The 19,325-nt window shown below is 39.5% G+C and overlaps 2 protein-coding genes across 3 annotated transcripts in view; one reads left to right on the top strand and one right to left on the bottom strand.

The window, feature by feature from the left end:
* FAM171B (family with sequence similarity 171 member B) overlaps positions 1–5,243 on the top strand; it is a 31,778-nt gene extending 26,535 nt beyond the window's left edge. Inside the window, exon 8 of the mRNA XM_081163787.1 lies at positions 470–5,243. Within this exon, the coding sequence (XP_081019913.1) occupies positions 470–1,793 (1,324 nt within the window). The 3' untranslated portion in view covers positions 1,794–5,243. The remainder of the gene's footprint in view (positions 1–469) is intronic.
* ZSWIM2 (zinc finger SWIM-type containing 2) lies at positions 3,403–19,142 on the bottom strand. Of its 2 annotated transcripts, none has more exons than XM_081180663.1 (9): positions 18,948–19,142; positions 16,986–17,062; positions 15,571–15,611; positions 14,983–15,196; positions 13,737–13,988; positions 10,784–10,868; positions 9,792–9,901; positions 8,983–9,130; positions 3,403–7,103 (listed from the first exon to the last, which is right to left on the bottom strand). In XM_081180663.1, exons 1-9 carry the CDS (start codon positions 19,089–19,091, stop codon positions 6,612–6,614), a joined length of 1,563 nt encoding a protein of 520 aa, XP_081036789.1. In that variant the 5' UTR covers positions 19,092–19,142; the 3' UTR covers positions 3,403–6,611. The 2 variants fall into 2 exon arrangements, with proteins under 2 accessions (XP_081036789.1, XP_081036790.1); XM_081180664.1 differs by having other exon boundaries at positions 19,014–19,142.
* Between the last annotated feature and the right edge of the window lie 183 nt (positions 19,143–19,325).

Below are 19,325 nucleotides of genomic sequence, written 5' to 3'. Positions count from 1 at the left end.
AGATTATAGTGATATGCAATTATGACACAATGTATTCATGTGTTTCATCCTTTGTCGATTGGAGTCTTGGAATGATGGTTCAGTCTTGTTTTGAAAAGATATTTGAGGTATGGCCTCAGCCACTCTGAGAACAGCCTGCTGGACTAGATAGGACATTGGTCTGATCCAGCTATTTTTATGTTCTTATGTTCATGCAGTCATATGTGTAGAAGATTCTAGCCCTAGGACTCTGTACTACTCTTCCCTGTTTTCTAAGCAACATTTATAAATAGAATAAAGGTATGCAGATAACCTATAAGGGTGTGTAATTCTTGTGTCATTAGACACAAAATGGATGTGTTACATATCTAGGCTGCTCTCCTGAACAGGTAGCTTAAATCCCATTGATGTCAGCCTAACTGCAGTCAGGATTTCAGCTGGTGGGCAAGGTAGAGCTTTAACATTATTGGTTCCCCACTTCTTTTCTTAGGGATACATGTGGTCAGTCAAAAAAGAGGAGGAGAAATATGACAAAACGGGACATCTCCAAAAAGGACCAGACAACATCAACAACTCACATAAATCACCTTGGCATTTCCAAGGGATCACTGAAGCCAGATGACAAGTCTCAGTTGTATTCAGCCACATTATCCTCCTATAGTCCCCAGAGAGGGGCTTCAGCTGAAGGGGAAGAGAGGAAAGGCTGTGACAGTTTCAAAATCTACACAGAAGGTATTTCATACCAGTTCTCCAGCAAAAATTCTCACTGTAGCTCACCCCAGTCCTTGGAACCTAGCATAGGAGTGAGGCATTTACAGCCAGCAAAACATATTGGTGGCAGCATTTCTCCTGCTAGAGACTTGCAAGAACGGAACCACTACCTCTCGATGAATGAGGAAATATATGGTCTCACTCCCCTCCCAGAGCAACTAGTGCATCTTTATAGCCAACCTGTTGCCATCCTTCAAACATCTGACCTTTTCCATTCTCCAGAGCAGCTGCATGCTGCCAAGTCTGCCACTTTGCCAAGGAAAGGGCAATTAGTCTATAGCCCAATGATGGAGCCAATGAGTCGGGAAAGTTATACCCAGACATTACCCAAGATGCCCATGCACTCTCACCTCCAGGTGCCAACCTCCAGAGATGAATCAGCTGCATTAGATAGCCAACAAGGCTTATCCCCTCAAGCTGCAAATTGGGGGCGCTACACCAATAGCTTGCTGGAGTCAGTTTCTGTTCCAGGGACGCTAAACGAAGCCGTGGTCATGACACCATTTTCATCCGAACTTCAAGGCATTTCAGAGCAAACCTTGCTGGAGCTTTCAAAAGGAAAACAATCTCCGCATCCACGGGCATGGTTTGTTTCATTGGATGGCAAGCCAATAGCTCAGGTGAGGCATTCATTCATAGACCTCAAGAAGGGCAGGAAGACTGAGAGTAACGATACTAGCTTGGACTCTGGGGTGGACATGAATGAGCATAATCCCAGTCGGAAACTGGAGAGGGAGAAAACCTTCATCAAAAGCATGCAACATTCTAAGGTCCTTTACCTGGAAGACCTGGATCTCAGTAGTAGTGAAAGTGGAACCACAGTTTGTACCCCCGAAGATCAGACTGTGAAGCACATGCCAGATGGGGGGACTGATCCAGTCATAGAGCACACACAAGAGGTGCCTAAGAAGAAAGAAACGGAAGACCATGAGGCTAGCCCTCCTCCAGCTAAGAAACGGGGAAGGCCACCTCTAACTAAAAGAGACAGCAAGACCAATATCTGGAAGAAGAGAGAAGAGAGGCCACTTATTCCAATAAATTGAAATTACAGTTATGTCTGCATTTTGGTCTGTCTGGTGTCCCCTTGGCTCTTTGCGTCTTATTTGTAAACTTAAATGTTCAGTTTATAAGAGACAACCAGAATCTGGTAACATTCCATTTCTCAATTCGTAGAGAAGGTTACACCTTCCTAAGAGTGCAAACCAGCTCTTCTTGCTTTTCAGCAATTACGTGAACAAAGCTTCTGGTTTTTAAAATGTGCTGGGATACATCTGTTGGGGTGCTCACACATGCTGCAGAAGAAGCCCAAATGCAACCTTCATTGTGTGCTCTGGAATCGGACATTTGACAAGGAAGAAGCACTGCTGGGTTGCATCGTCGTGGGGAAGAGGCACACAGTGAGTGAACAACAAGATTTTATTTTTAACATTCAGTGTCTGATATGGATATTTTACCATACAATGTTTGGTGTAGATGTCCTGCAAGGCAGCGAGATAAAAGCTGCCATTTTTCATCTAAAATGCAAGATCAGAACCTTTTTTGATACCTTGTATAACATTCCACCGCATTGTTCTCTGTATATACTTGGGGCAAAAATAATAATTCAGGGACTTGTTATCCATATGGTATTTCAAGTATGCGGACTTCTGCTTTTCATGTGCTGCTCCAGTATGTATTGAGCCAAATTGTGCTCCATTTTTAGAATAACTAGGTTTGTACATTAGGGCAGAATGTGCCCCTCAGCGTCCAAGATAAATATTATTTCGAACTTAGCCAAAATGTTGGCTTTGTAGAAGACATTTCTTCCAGAAACAACCCCATGCTACTGAATAGCCTTAAGAGAGATAGAGACAGAGTAGTACTTAAGCAATTTGATGATGTGCCTCCTTTTTTTGCTGTGGTCCCAGTCTTGCAAGTCCATTGTGCCGCTTGAAAAGAGCCATTTGAAATCTCTTGGACTTCCTATCTGAATAAACTTATCCATATATTTAGCCAATGTCTTTCTTGCAAGGGAAAACTGGCCTTGTAGGGCCAGTCCAGAACAGTCTTTGTATTAAGCAAACTCTCCAGTCTGAAAGCAAGCCTGTCAAAATGACCAAGTGAAGGGGAAAGGACCATATGGTGCAGTGAGTTCTTAAAATTGGGTAATACTCCTTTCTAAAGTCCTGGAGGGCCAGGGCCAACCAGCATAGTCTGCAGTGAGTTCAATGGCCCAATGATCTGTCTCTGTTAGGCAGCCTCCTATGATTGAGAGTTCTCTTATTCCAGAAAACATCAGAAGAGAACCTATATTGAACTTGTTTGGTTCTGCTCTGTTTCTGTGGAAAATAACAAACACTGCAGCCCTAAACACATTTATCTAGTAAATCCAGTTAATTTCTGCGGAACGTACTTCCAAGTAGAAATGTCCAGGTTCAAGGCCCAAAGGTCTTAAGACTCATCTGAGATCAGGAGTGAAAGCAAGCATTCTCCCTGTATAGTGAGGCTGGCTTCCTTCCACTTATGCAGTACCAACAATATGCCAGTGTACTTACGTAGAAGCTAGTATGACTTTATTCTCCCATATTTCAGATGGGCTGTGTTTCTTAAAACATAGCATGAAAGTTTCTTCTCTTGGTGTATTTTAAAATCATTGTGTTTTGTTATTTTAAAAAATGGTTCTGGGAAGCCAGAGCGGGTGATAGCACAGGAACTAACTGATCAGCATTCTCCTGAGCTCACTCCTAGCTCACCATTCACAGTATTTGTCTGTATGCACCCTAAGTGTATCCTAACCTAATCTGTGTACTAGGAACACATTTCAGCACTACCTGTTGGTGTTTCTGAATATGAAGAAGGTAAGCTGTGGCTCTGGCCTATAGGACAACAGCCATCCTTGGAGTAGAATTTATTGTAGAGTTTGGGGGGGGGGGAGTTACCAAAAGAAATGATTGCATGAAATGTAACTAAGAAAATATATACAGGAAAGAAGTACATAGAAAAAATGCATGTCAGAGAGGATAGGCTGAACATTTCTTAAGTTTTCTACGCACATGGAATACCCAAACATGTGACCACCACACAAGCTGCACTCTGTTGGCACTGCTCAGAAAAAGCTACCACTTATATATCAATTAACTCTGTCACTGATTTTGGAGTATGCACAAAAAAATTAAGAGCAAGATAATGTCAACCTTATCCTAAGCACATTTTCTTAGAAAAATTATTCTAAGTAACTTAAATGGAATTTATATCCAAGTAATGTTAGGATTACAGCCTTATAAAATATTAGTGTTTTTCCTCAAATTCTATGACATTTACACTTGTTGGGTTTGGTTGTACTGAACTTTCTAAACATTTGGAATATTAAAATATTTTAAAACTTATTTTAACTTTTTCTTTTTTATCTTTTGAAAAACATTAAAAGCATTATTGCTGGTAAGCATCTGAAGCCATCCCACCCCTTTCAAATAAAGCATTTCATAATAAGATTTCTGAAGCAATTCTGATAATTCTTAGCATTTTTGAAATTTTATATCAATTCGTTTTACCAACTGAAATTTAAAGTAACTTTGCAGATAATAAAAGACTTGTCAAATATTTGTACATTTTCCACTTGCTAATACACTGTTCCTCTACTTTAAAGCACAACAGTTTATTGTACTTCAACAAATGCGGTGTCTTTGTAAAAAATGAGTATTTTTACATATAAGCTGTTATGTTGGGAAGTTTTTCTGTTCTTTGTATGCCAAGACTGCAGTCCAACACATGGCTCCACAGTAGTAAGTCCTATTTAGTTCAAGAAAACTTACACTTGGGTAAGTGTACATAAGATGGTTGCCTAAGAGCATGAATTGAATCAGGAACCCAGTTCTGTGAGCTACAATTACTGGGAACAGAGTCTGAAACCAGACATGAGAGTTGTGTGGCTGCCACTGAAAGGAGTCCTTGATACAGGAGTACTGATCCTGCCTACTGTAGCCCCAGCTGTCCTTGCTTTTTCTGCCTCACCAGTAAGAGCAAGTGCCCTTTTCCAGCTGATGCTCTTCAAAAGTAACTGCACTGTATTGTTTTCTCCACTCTCAGCAACTGCATGAACTACCGTTTAGTGGATGTAATGTGGGAGGAAAGAAGCACTCAACGTGCAGAGCTGTTTTCAGCATTGAGCCACACAGCATCTCAGAAGACTAGTTCCAGCCTGAGTGTTCCCAAGCCAATACTGGTCATCACTTATAAGCTGTAAATACTGAGAACAAGCAGACCACTGCCACTTGTTAATTCTTTGAGACACATGTTAGAATTCTATTTAATTCTCATTTCAATTTCATGACCTTCTGCAGCTCAATCTTTTTTTAAAAAAAAAAATCTCCATTTTTCTATTCTGTCAGGGGTGGCATATCATGTTTGTGTAACTGCTATGGTACTAATGATCTATTGCTACAGTGTATCTTAAAATTTATAAGATGTTAAAAGAGTTCATGCAATATAATAAAAATATTTTAAAAACTTGCAAATATAGCCTTCGTGATTCTTGGTCCTTTTAAAAACAATTCCTGGACTCGCATGATAATGTATCATTGTTATTTCACTAGCAATGCACTCTTCTCATGAAAAAGCTAATTGCTCATGTAAAGCTATCCCCGCCCCCAAACATGCTTATGCAGAAGTGAGTAACATGCTTATACAGAAGTCAGTGGCGCTTGCTCTGAAGTAGCCGTACACAGAACTGGAACCTTATGGTATTTTTTTTTTTAAATGAAAACCAAAAGATGCATAGAGACATGTTAGTTAATAATTTTTTCCTTGATGTTACAAAATAAAGCTGGGTGTTCTTTCACTGTGGAAGATAATATTTTAATTCATTTTTCCACTTCTATGAACAAAGAAGATTCATGTTTTTATCAACTGATTTTAAGGATGCACATTAGGGTCTGTGTATACTTGCTTGAAATAAGCATTGCCCAATAAATGAGCTGTATTAATAAAAACAGATATAAATTAACAAAGCAGCAGATATGCTAAGCTTGGCTTCCATTCCTAGGAATGTTACCCAGCAGCTACTCGCAAATTTTGTAAAACAATCTCACCTGACAAACCAAGGCAAGGGGATCAAAATTAAGGAATTCTTCATTAATACCTATTCTCTTGCAATTTCAGGCTCCTTGTGATATGCTCTGAACCTTTGCTTGAAACTTCCTGGTTCTACATGGTGTAGTTCTGAGTTCATTCATCCACTATACATGTTTCTGAGTACAGTACTTGCATAAAACGAAGTGCTGTAGAAGTAGTGGCTCCAATTCAACACAGCGCATATGTAAACTTTTTAAAAGTAAAAACCTGAGGGAGGGAAAAACCTCAACCCTCTGTTTTGCCCACATGAGCAGCCACTATATGATGCTTCAAAACTTTTTAAAATGGCACATATCTGCAGTTCCAGCTGCTACATCAGGAGGGAAAACATGCACAGCAGTCATTTGTGCACATGACTTCCTCTCTAAATTTTGATATGCAGGATCAAATGAATTTTTTTCTTATTAATGTCAAAATTTAAATGGCAAATTTATGTCTTAATGCTTTATACATTAACAGATTTTTTTTCTCATCATGTTTAACAGAAACAATATGGATGTATATGACTTGTGCAGGCATAATGTTGCCAGACATAATTTGCTGTAAGATTAAGTACTGAGTTAAGCCAGGCTGGCTATTTCGCACAGATTCCTCCTAATATGAGATAGGAGCAAAAAAGAAGATAATAAATTCAAATAGTTCTTTTGAAATATATTAAACTTGCATCCTGATCCTATAAACATTTACTCAGAAGTAAGTCCTACTCAATTCAATGGGGCTTACTCCCAAGTAAATGTGCACAGAATGGAAATTTAAAAGGCATTTCGAGTTACAGATAAACCTCTCAAGCCAGTGCCGATTGCCTCCTGTGTAAACACATCAGCATGAGGCTTTGGAATAAGAGACAAACCCTTAGCATATCTAGAAAACTTCAAATTTCTGATTGTCTGAGTACTGTGCTGGCTAGAAGCAGAGCTTCTTGTACAAGTACAGTTGAAGCCATTCCGTGTTAGACTCTCTTCACATTCTGAATTATTTTTCTTCTTACAACGCACTTGAATTTGACTTTGAGACTTCTCAAGAACATGGCCAGGTTTCATTTGCTTGACAAGCAATCCTGTCCCTGGTATAAAAAGCTCCTGCTCATCCTGCTTTGTAAGCTTATTCTTTGCTTGAGACATAATTGGGGTTACTTCGCCTTTGCTTCGTACATTCTCCCAGGTTAATGGATTATACACAATGTGTCCGTCAATAGGGCAGGCGTTTTCTTTGTGCAACCAATGGTCAATGCATTTCCTATGGAACTAAAAAAACAAACACATAATATATTATGTATCAGCAATTATCCACCAAAGTACTCTTCATTGACAAAAGGGTATTTAGCATCAACAAATTATTTGCAAAGAGGTCAGATTCTCCTTCCATTTTAGAGAAAGTCGGAAGCACCTAAAAGGTTTCATTAGAATAATACTGATCCAAACCTACTTAGCATTAGGCCAAGCACACTAATATACTGTGGGAAATGCATTTGCTCAAATGGTATAAACTGTTGTAAATCAATAAAATAGCCATGGTGCTCTTAACTGAGACAAATTCCATGACTGAACCAATGCTCTCTGAAATCCATTGCTAACATCTCTTCGATTACAGGCTAGTGCTCTCCAGTTACTCTATTTTCCATTCTTTCAAGAAATGTATAGAGCGTATTTATTATAAACACAGCAATGGATGGTTTTGAACTAAGTTATGCACAATGATTTTCAGCTGCATAATATAGCTTCCCCACCCTCTCCTATCCCCACATACCCCCATGTACCCTACTAAATCTGCTACGGTGGTTTCTCTGATCCCCTAGAGCAAATTCAGAAGGTGTACAGGTAGAGGACAGAGTAGGCAAGTTACACTGTGCAGCGAAGTCACTGCACTAGCAGAACTGTTTAGTTGAATGCTGCCCAGTGCAACTGTTTTTTGAAGAGGGTCATATAAATTGGTATAAAATATAATACAAATAAGAGACTTGGTTAAAAATTGGACAGCAATAAGCTACACTGGTTTAAAAATTGGACATCTCAAGCTGACTTATACTGAGTCTGAAGACTGATTTATTTACTCAGCATAGCATATTTGCATGTCATAAACATTTGCATGTCATGCATGTGCTGTAGTGCTGCTGAGTTGTGTGTGACATAACTAGAACCATATTATGTGCTGAAACAAGTTTTAATTACTGCATCATATTTCTAATCTTAAAAAACACAACAAGTAGTAGAACAATAATGTAGCTTGTTATAAAACTCCAGTTAGCAAATTATATACCGATGGGGAAAGTTTGGTTCCTAAAAACAGGAGAAATGGCTATGGTGTGACAGCTGCTGGTCTTTAGTTGTATTCGAGAAAGCTTTTTTAGTCTGAGAGCCACAGCCATAAGCAACTTTCCAGGAACTGCATGCCAGTGTGGGCAGGGCCAGCAGAAAAAGTGGGTGTAGCAAGTCATATGATTCTTCCCTTTGTACAGCACGCTATATTCCAGCGATCCAAACGTCAGACGTATCTGCACATACACAAATACAGTGGTACCTCGGGTTACATATGCGTCAGGTTACATACGCTTCAGGTTACAGACTCCACTAACCCAGAAATAGTACCTCGGGTTGAGAACTTTGCTTCAGGATGAGAACAGAAATCGTGCTCCAGCGGTACGGCAGCAGCAGGAGGCCCCATTAGCTAAAGTGGTGCTTCAGGTTAAGAACAATTTCAGGTTAAGAATAGACCTCCAGAACGAATTAAGTACTTAACCCAAGGTACCACTGTACTCCATTCCAACAAGCAGGAGACATCACAGTTCAAGGACAGGAGGTGGAACGCAGGAATAGTGAGGAACATTGACTAAGGAATGTGTCAAGGACTGGACAGAGGGGCTGAATTTGGCACCCAAACATGAAGTCTCCACCAAGTCTTTAGTTTGTTTCACAACCTTAGTAAACACTTCTTGACTCACACCTAGAATTGTAGAGTTGGAAGGGACCCTGAGGGTCAACCTCCTGCAATACAGGTATGTGTGTGTGAATGCCTGAATGTGTGACTGGTCTCTGCTTAAAAGCATTGTATCTGAAGTAACATTGGGTGGCATATGACAATAAGTGTTTGGGGGGGGGAAGCTGGGCAGCTGTATATTTTATTTACCTTGTGATTACACGGCAAGAATCTTGTCATTTGGCCAAGGTGAAAGATCTTCAAGCAGAGTCTACATTGCAAGCCTGGATCAAGTAAACTGCTGCATTTTCCAACCAGCGCAGTAGGTAATGAGTTTATTATACCCTCTGGTATGCAGCTGTACCAAAAAAAAACAAAAACCCCACACCCAAACATTTACATTTAATTGCACTAAGTCTTAGAAATTAAATAAAACAAAATCAATGTTGTAACTTGAAGAAGAAGAAGAGGAGTTTGGATTTGATATCCCGCTTTATCACTACCCGAAGGAGTCTCAAAGTGGCTAACATTCTCCTTTCCCTTCCTCCCCCACAACAAACACTCTGTGAGGTGAGTGGGGCTGAGAGACTTCAGAGAAGTGTGACTAGCCCAAGATCACCCAGCAGCTGCATGTGGAGGAGTGGGGAAGCGAACCTGGTTCACCAGATTACAAGTCCACCGCTCTGAACCACTACACCACACTGACTCTCAGTGCACAGACACAAAACTGCATATAGCCAAGACTCGCCGGGATCACCACTTTCCAGTCTAGCCAGGGCCCTAAAAAGCTGACCAAGCCTTTCCACTTTGGGAGCTCATGTTCTTTACTGCAGGTGGGCACAGCCTTTTGCCTGTAGAGTAACTACCGCCACTGCCACCACTCCTGCATCCTGCCAGTACTGGCTGAGCCCTCTCCCACCAGACAGACACCTTCTCAGCAGTAGCAGCTTAGATTGGCCATGGTCCTTGCCAGCTGCTTAAGTTTCATTTATTTTAATTTAAAATGAGTTACATCTTACTTATCCCTGTGTTTTTCCTCTTTAGAGTTCTCTGGATTAAAACTCTGCAGATTTTCTGAAGTTGATAGTTGTGTTACTGGTTCAACTGACCTCCATCTCTGATTCCTTTTCTAGAGAATGGGTAAAGAGCTAATGAAAGCTAAGCAGTAATTCATTACTTCAAAGTCACTGACAGAAGAAAAATGTCACACACACATCTTCAGTCTTAAGGACTATGGAAGCACAGTTTTTTCCAACAGATATCCTACAAGAAATTCATTGAAATTAGATTGTGCATCACAGCAGCACATAGTCAAAGACTTTATTCAAAGGAAAAATATAGTAGGCTTGGTGAACCTGTGGCCCTCCAGATGTTGTTGGACTGTAACTCACACCTAGCATGGTCAATGATCAGAGATGATCGGCGCTGTAGTCCAACAATAGTTGAAGGGTTAGATTCCCCCAGCAATATTGGATAGGATAGAAAAGCAATTGAGAGTCAACTCACACTTGCACAATTCCATATGCATGCAAGTAAATCCTGCTATGCTCAATGAGGTGAAGTATATGGACACATTAGCGGCTTGAAATGCAGCAAGGTCCTTTGTTAGGGTATGTTCGGATTACTGCTTATTCTACATCCAGTTTTCTAATCAGACTGAACCCTTTTTATCAAACCAGCTTCAAACAGCAGTATTTGTCAAGAAACTACGTGCTCAGTATGGACTGTAGTGAGCATAATGTGAACGTGGCTTCAAAAATTAGCAGTGGGAGCACACCGGGTGCAGAGTAAACATATCCTTATTCCCTTAACCTTATTAAATGTTTTAGGATTGTATCCTTACTCTTTATTTTGATTCTTGGGTCAAAATTTCTTGGGTCAAAACACGTTCAGAAATGCTCATTTTTGTTCCACAGAGATGATTTATATACAAACAGTTACCAGTTCCCTGTAAAATGTTTGCTGATTCAATTCCTGAATTAAGATAAATTTGAAAGGGGTTGTACTGTACCTCACGAAAAGCAAAGCTATGTGAAGGATGACAAAATCTTCTAAAACATCCATGGCATAGGTGATATTCACTACACTCGGTGCACCTTGAAGCAATGAGGCAAACAAAATTGTCAGCAACTTCCTTATTTCACAAATAAGCATATCTTAAAATAAAACCGACTGATGTTGAATTTATCAGCGCTTTTGTATGGAACACTCTACTGACACCCAAGCTGTATGCTACAGACAAGCCTGTATTACATTTGCTTTTGTAGGTGAAAAAGTAAAATAATTTAAGCTAGCTGGAAGTATTTTGATGGTTCTGAATCATCTATAAAATGTGAGAACACTTGTCTTTTTGAAAACTGAAGAACCCTTGCATTTTATTTTAGTGTCTATCCCTAAAGAGTTGAGCAGGTCAGGTGAAGAAATACTGGCCTATACTGTACCACAATGCCTGGAAATGTCAGAATTAAAACCTATAAAAAGACTCCTATTTCAAAATATAGCGCTATCTAAGGTCACACATTAGGCCACCTTAGCAATAGAAACATTTGGAAGAAAGTGAAGCTTGTCTTTATTTACATACGCAGAGCAAATCAGGGTATCATTCTTCTCAATGGACTCTAGGGGGACAACAGTCTTTTTTCCCTCATAATATTTTTTAAATGCCATGTTTGCTACTCTTGATTTATTGGAGAAAAACTTTCTTGAATATGGCTATTACCTTTTTTTAGTTGAATACTTGTACAGTGGTGCCCCGCAAGACGAATGCCTCGCAAAATGAAAAACTCGCTAGACGAAAGAGTTTTCCGTTTTTGAGTTGCTTTGCAAGACGAATTTCCCTATGGGCTTGCTTCGCAAGACGAAAAACGAAAACGTCTTGCAAGTTTGTTTCCTTTTTCTTAACACCGTTAATACAGTTGCGACTTGACTTCGAGGAGCAACTCATAGAACGCAGTGTGGTAACCTTTTTTGAGGTTTTTGAAGACTTTGGTGATTTTTGAAGCTTTTCCAAAACTTCTTTTAAACTTTTAAAACTTTTTGGGGGGGTTTTGGATTTTGGGTTGGGGTGTTTGGAATTCAAGGACTTGGTGTTGGGGAGGGGTTTGCAAGAATCTGGAAGCTTGTGTGTGTTTTTTCTGCATTTTTATGATTTTCTGTGACCATTGGGCCACTCTGCTGTTTTTTAAAAAAAATTCTGGATTTGAATTTCTGTGTGGTGGGTGGCTGGGGGAACAGTTGAGGAGGGGGTTCTTCAGCAAGAAGCAAAGAGTGGAAGAGGAACCTTCTTCGAGTTGTCCCCCAGAGTCTTAGAAAATGTACTGTACACTTTGTTGATTTTTAAATGTTTTTCTGTCATGTTTAGAAACTTAATTTATTGTTCCTTCAATTTTTGAAATGCTCTTTACAGTATGTGTGACTTTAAAGAGCACTTAATAAACTCTTGTTGTACCAAATTTGGCTTTGTTTGGACTTTTTTGACCATAGGAACGCATTAATTGAATTTCAATGCATTCCTATGGGATTTCGTGCTTCGCAAGACGAAAAATTCGCTAGATGAAAAAACTCGTGGAACGAATTAATTTCGTCTTGCGAGGCACCACTGTATATAAATGTTTTTAATTATGTATTCTAGTCAGTTTCCACTATATAAGAGACTGGAGGGAAAGCAGCTGCAATCAAACAGAAATCTCTCATGTAAGAATAGTTACCAATGTGAGTAAGGTTTTATTGTATTGAAATATAACCCAAGATACATACAAGTAACGATGAACTATGATACAAACAGCTTTTCCCCCTCTGTTAACAGCACTATCCTATGCATGTTTACTGGAAAACAAGTCTTACTTGCCATGTATGCACATAACACTAAACTATGGCTTGTTTTAACCATGGTTTGTTGAATAAGCCATGATCAGTCTTACAGACAAGCAAAGAGACCATGGCTTGTTTTGCCATGGAAAATTCTGAACTGTCAAGTAGAAAAGGACATTACTGTTTTGCTACTTTAAGTAGGTAAAAAATCATTCTAGCCAGCTAAAATTTAAGTTGTTTTTTCCCCCACAGAGTCCTGCATAGCCGTTAGTAAAGTAGCAATGCATTCTTTAAATTTACAACTTCTGCAAAGCTAGGTTTACTTGCTTGAAATTGATAGCTAGATGCTAGGGCAGGGAAAGGAATCTGTTGCCCAGCAGAATGAGGAGAGGGTTATTCTGGAAAGGTGCCAGAAGTTGCTTAGCCTAGTGCGTGGGCCTTTTTTACAGTCGCTTTTGCTTCACACTTCTTAGTGGGTAGGGCACCATTACAAACAAGAATAAACCAGGATCCTGAGTTCATATGTAACAATACACCATGCTTAAAACAAGCCAAGATTCAAAAGCAAAACATGGTTTCAAATCATGGTTTGTTGCCCCACCAAGGTGGGCTCAAATATTCAAACAAGCGACAATTAGGATAAACAAACCATGACTTAGCAGTATGTATGAATGTGTCTGCTTTGTTCAATGGAATATATACCTTAGTGTGTTTAGACTACTAACAAAATATATTTTCTATGTGATCTGAAGGAAGGAAAAAGCGAGGGAGCCCAAGCCAGGGAGCTTTACCATCAGCTCCCCGCTGGCCTGAGTGGCCTCTTATCTTTTTAGATTTCATATTCTGTATTTATTTTAGTATTTTAACATTGTAAACTGCCTTGGATGCCTTGGCAAAAATGGTAGTATATAAATTCAGTAAATAACAAATAAATTTAGTAGAGCAGAAACACCTACTGACATAATTTAGTAGAAAATCAAAGGGTTAGTAATCATAAAAATAACAGCTATATCCCTACAAAATATTAATCTCAAAAGGTGTGCCTGTTTGTATAAATTTTCTTTCATTTCTGACTGAGGAAAAGTTACAAGTACCACAAGCTCACAAATAAGGATGTAGGACTGTACTAGAATACTGTACTAGAAAATGCTTACTTGTAACAATTGCCTTCAATGGGACATACCCTGCAATTATTGCACGGGATTCCAAGATGTCTGTCAAGATGCTGCTTCTCTGCTACAGTGATGAGTCTTTTGCTGTTTCTGAATTCTTCCAATATAAGTTTCAACGGTGCAAAATCTTCCCTACACAGGGGACACTTCACCAAAGAATCTTTTTCTAACTCTATCTGATGATCAGCCCAGATCTTCATACATACTATGTGTATGTTGTTGCCACAACCAAACCTATAGAAAATTAACTATATTATGTATCCTTCTCAAGAAAACTCACATACAAAAAGTTCTATGAAACTATGAAAGCTGTTACAAATATACAGTAGTCTAGATTCATAAGCATATTAACAAGAAAATGTTACCCTGCTGTCTCTGACAAAATTGTGTAACATGTTCTAACTTATCTATGATCATCATAAAAGCTTTAATGTGGTTTATTTTAAACCCAGTTTATCTTACATGGAAGGGAAGAAATGACATAGGACAATCACAAAGATTGAGAGGAATCTGGTTCATTTATTGACAGACGAGTTTACAATATTAAAAATGTTCTTAGTGCAGCTAAATTAAAAAAGAGCTAAATGTTTGAAATCCAAGTACAAAGGTGGAAATTTACAAATAGATTGCTGATAAAAAAATGAGTCACTTCTACTGTTTGTTTTAATGTTAAATAATTATGTCTGCTTCCTGCAGGGGGTGATCTTGTTGGTTGTCACAACCCTTGTTTCCCTTCCCTTCCTCTCCACTGCCTGGCTGTGTTTTGAAGCTGATATGTTTAACTAAACAGAGCTTCTTTAAAACCACAAACTCTAGTGTATATGAAGCAATAAGCCAAGATTCTTGAAAGCAAAGCTAAATGCTAGTGAATTTTTTCTCGAAGTCACATAACAGGAGGAGATGAGAGGAAAGGAGATGACGTGACCCCAAAGCTTTGCTTGGGCTCTTTCTAGCTTTTGCACCTAATGCTAAACTATACATTAGCATTACATGAAAACCAACATTAATAATGATAATAACAAATAAATAAATAAATAAATAAATAAATAAATAATAATAAAAGCTCAAGATGTGACTCTAAAGTATTAAAGAAAACACTACCAAACAAATATTAACAACACAATTATTCTAGACTATATAGCCTTCAGATAATGTAGTCCAAGCAAAACATTTTTGGAGATACTGTGACATAATTATTTAGCCTTCTTAAATAGCAGGGGTGACTCACCTGCAGTAAGTGACAGGAAGCATTCTCTTCAGCAGCTTGTCCTGGCAAATAGGGCACACATCCTCATCATCAATTTGTTTTTGTTTAATGTACCCATCATCAGCTGTTTGCAGCTCCTTGGTGGAATTAGCAGATACCTTTGGTTGGGGAGCAACTTGTAGACCCTGAAGCACTTGGTTAATTTCTCTTTCCACAAGACCCAACTGTAGAGCATCTGTAGAAAAGTTCAACAATGAAAATGTCTGATAAAATATAATTCTGGTTGTTTTCCAAGTGAATCAGAAGTAGTCAACGATGTAGTAACTCACTCTTTTATATAAAATGAATGGTCTCTCATTAAAAGTCAGATTCCGACACACTAAGAACATGAAAAAATTGGTATGGGGTTGAATGAAGGAATGAAGTTACTTTGGAAATATTGCTTGTGATGCATATGGTGAGTCAATCAGAAGATCAGGCTTCATGCTGTGATTTCTGCCATAAACTGAACACCAAAAAGTGAACTAATGTAATGAAAAATGAAATATTAGCACTTTATGTACTGATCTACAACAGGGGAATAAAAATATGAGGTTAGTTAGTACTTACATTCATGGTCTCTGGGAAGTTTGAATTTTTTCAACAATAACCTAAAAATAAAAAAGCAAAAAAGGACACAGCTATTCAGTAACTTGACACTGTAACAAAAGCTGCCTAATCAAATTTTAATTTAAAAGTGTATAATCCTTAAGATGCAGCCCATCTTTACCAAATTTGACTCTGACAGTAGCCTGGTTTACACATCGCAGTAAGGCAGGAATGCCAGCTTGGCTCCACAACCGTGGGTGCCCAGGGCCGTGGGTGCTAATGCAGCATGCATGGCTCTGACACTTAAATTTGTGGGTGCCTGGTCCCTTCATGGAAAATTTTGTGGGTCCTTGAACACCCAGGGCCCCAGGGAGTTCTTTACTCCTGCAACGCATGAGTGTGTCATCTGAACCTAAGCTCACGGTTAGCAGTCCCCAGTAAGCCATAATTTGGCTTACCATGATGTGCAAACCAGGCCTCTGTACAATTATGGTTTGCTATCATTTACTCTTCTTTTTCTACCTCTTAATTAATAATTCTCAAATATTAATATGTTTACTAAATAATTACATCAACATAGGCAAGGACATGGAACTTTTGGCTATCCAGATACTGTTCTACTCACTCCCATCATCCCTGACCATTGACCATACTAGCCGGGACTGATGGGAGCTGGAATCTAGAGGGCCAAAGCTTCCCCATTCCTGGTATAGAGCTTTCACATATTTAAAGTACTTCACATTGTCTTATAATCCTCACAGAAATACATAAGATCTTATATATATATCATTTAATACCTCAAAAAATATGTAAGACAATGGAGTATTATCCCTGTATTGCAGATGCAGGGATGGTGGAGGTGAGGCTGAATGTGAGTGTCTTGCCTAAGGCTTTCATGAGTTTATGATAAAGAAAAAATTCAAACTCTTGACTTAGCTCCTGTATCTTATAGTCACTGCAGCATTGGTCTTTGACTGATGGATTACAACCCATGGTGGGTCACAACCTGACCTAACAGCAACGCTGCCATTTATATGTATGTTTTGGGTTCCCATAAGCATATCTTGGCTAAATATCTGAACATTTTGAAGACTTATACAACAGGTCTTTTACTCAACATTAATTCTCTGATTTCAATGCAATAAATCTATTTAGGTGAACTTGGAATAGTAGACATGATTTTTCACACTCCCTTTCCCTCTCCAACTTCTCATCCCTTTGCATTACTTCCTCTTCATTAACATTTTGGTCCTTGCTACATTTCATAACCCTCTTTCCCTCCTTTTTTGAGGCCTTTCTGCTTTCACCCAGTCTCGTTCTGTCAAAATAGCTACCTGATTTTTAAAAAACCAAATAATTGTCCTTGTGCAATTGTGTAAAATATATATATATATCATAACATCATTTGTATAACTTCATTTTATAAACCAATTTACCAGCAGATATGTTTACAAAGATCCTTTTCTTTCACAAATATTGAGCAGCTGCACGAGTGAGGATTCCCCAGAAAAACCTTACAGCAAAGCAACAAAGAACACATTTAGAAATTGTAATACAAAAATGATACAATGAAAATAAAGGCAAAGGTGGGGGTGATGCTATAGCCGAGTATTTACTAAAATCTTGCTATTCTTCCTGTACTTTATTTACACATCTTTAAAAATAGCCCTTAGTTTACAAACTAACTAGTTGTGTTGATGGCTCTCTGAATGTGAACCTTCAGGATATGTAGTCTGTATTGTCGGTACCAATCACCTGCTGAAACAGGAGTAAGAAAATTGGAATTGGATTCTTTAGGCAATTAAAGCATTGGAATGGATGCTAAAATTATATTGGGGATGCTTTAAAAAGCACAACTTAAGACGTTTTTGATGCTGGACACATAGATTTTACTGCTTTTGTACAAGTGAAGCATATCCAGAAATGTTTTCTGTATGTGGTTTCTCACGTGCAGATTTCCATTTTTAGATTGGGGCAAGTTTATGCTGGTCTTTGCTTTGTCAGCACTGAAGAGGTAGCTGTGAAATCACGTCTCATTTCTTTCTAGCATTACATCTTGTAATTCTGTAATTATGGGATTTATTTGGTGCTTTGTAGCTAAGCTTTTATCTAATTCTTGAAAAGCTTCAAAAAGGGGGGCTTGAGCTTACTCAAGTGCTAGGAAACCAGAATATGATTAATTGGGAAAATGCAAATGCTATTTTTATTTTATGAGCTCTTTAAGTCACTCATATGTCTGCACTTGAGAAATCTGATTCAAGACTAGAGTTCACAATACAAGATTTGTGCCTTTGCCCTACTGTGGGTATGGAGAGACTGATATTGTGCCTGAACAGTGTGTCTAGCTCTTGAAGTGGAAAATGGGCTTGCAGAGCAGAAATAGCCTTGAGACAGGATAATAACATGGTCTTTTAAGAGTTATTTTCAGAACCCTGGGTGCTGTAGATGGTAACAGTTTCATAGAATCATAGAATTGCAGAGTTAGAAGGGAAACTGAGGATCATCTAGTCCAACTCCCTGTAATACAGGAATATGCATTTGGCTCATATGGAGACCAAAATTGCAACCTTAGCATTATCAAAACCATGCTCTAACCAGCTGAGCTATCAGACCCTCCAAGTGCCCCCATTTTCCAGGGACAGTCCCAGATTTACAGAAGCCGTACTGGTTTCTGATTTCATCCTAGAATGTCCTGCTTTTCCTTAGGACGTTGCTATTTTCATCAGAAAAATAATGGAGGTTATGGAGTTACGTGACCCCCAAGCCAAGGAAATAAGTAACTCTACAACCTTTAGAAGAAATCCCTGTCTAGGCAGCCCTGTATAGGGAAGTTTTTTAAATGTCATGTTTTTGTCTATGTTGGAAGCCGCCCAGAGTGGCTGGGGCAACTTAGTAAGACGGGTGGGGTATAAATAATAAAATTATTACTATGGACTAACAGGGCATCCCTTATTTTCACTGGAAGATATGAGCTATGTTGTTTGGCATTATAGCTGCGTGAGGGGCAAGCAGTTTGTTTATCTAATTTATATACCGCCCTATACCCCGGGGGTCTCAGGGCGGTTCACAGAATAAAATGAAGATATAAAACCACAAAATACATAATAAAGATAAAAACAATAACCTAATAGCACCCCCTCTAGAATTCCCATGATTCTAGTTGGGGCGGGGGGAAATAAGTCGGGACTGTTAGAAGCAGTAAAAATGTGCTTTACATAGATGCTGTGGGTGGGAGAGATTATGGGATGGAGAAGGGGGTGGGGTGGAGGGAGTAACACAGGCGACCTGGTCTAGCCAGAGATCTTCACAAGAGAGGCTTCTGCTCTCCCATTTCCCTCGCTACTCCTTAGATGGGGGAGAAACGGCTTCCCTCTTCCTCAGCCTCTCAGCCGCCCTACCCTGTGCTCCGCCGCCCGCTGCTCTTCCTCCTGCAGGACGAAAGCGGTGGGCCCCAGCTCCCTCACCAGGCGCATGGTGCCGCTCAGCGCTTGGTCCTGCCGCCGGCTCAGCCCCGGGGGGACCGAGAGACGCCTCCGCGACATGAGAGGCGTCGAGCCCAACCGCCTCTCTTTAAAAAGAAACCGTCAACTGCCGGCCGCCTCAGGCTGGTTCCCATGGAGACGGGAAGGAGCAGCGCGCGCCTCGCGCCTGCGCCGTCAACGCGTCTGCTGGCGAGGCGGTGTGTGAAGTGATAGGAAACTAGGTGTTCCTCCGCCTCCTCCCTTTCTTTGGCCTGCCGCGTTGCTCTCGCGAAAGGAAAAGGAGTCCTCATTTGG

Source organism: Podarcis bocagei (genome assembly GCF_964188305.1).
Source record: "Podarcis bocagei genome assembly, chromosome: 1".
In the NCBI taxonomy this organism is placed as follows: domain Eukaryota; kingdom Metazoa; phylum Chordata; class Lepidosauria; order Squamata; family Lacertidae; genus Podarcis; species Podarcis bocagei.
This window is presented reverse-complemented; position numbering and strand designations above follow the sequence as displayed.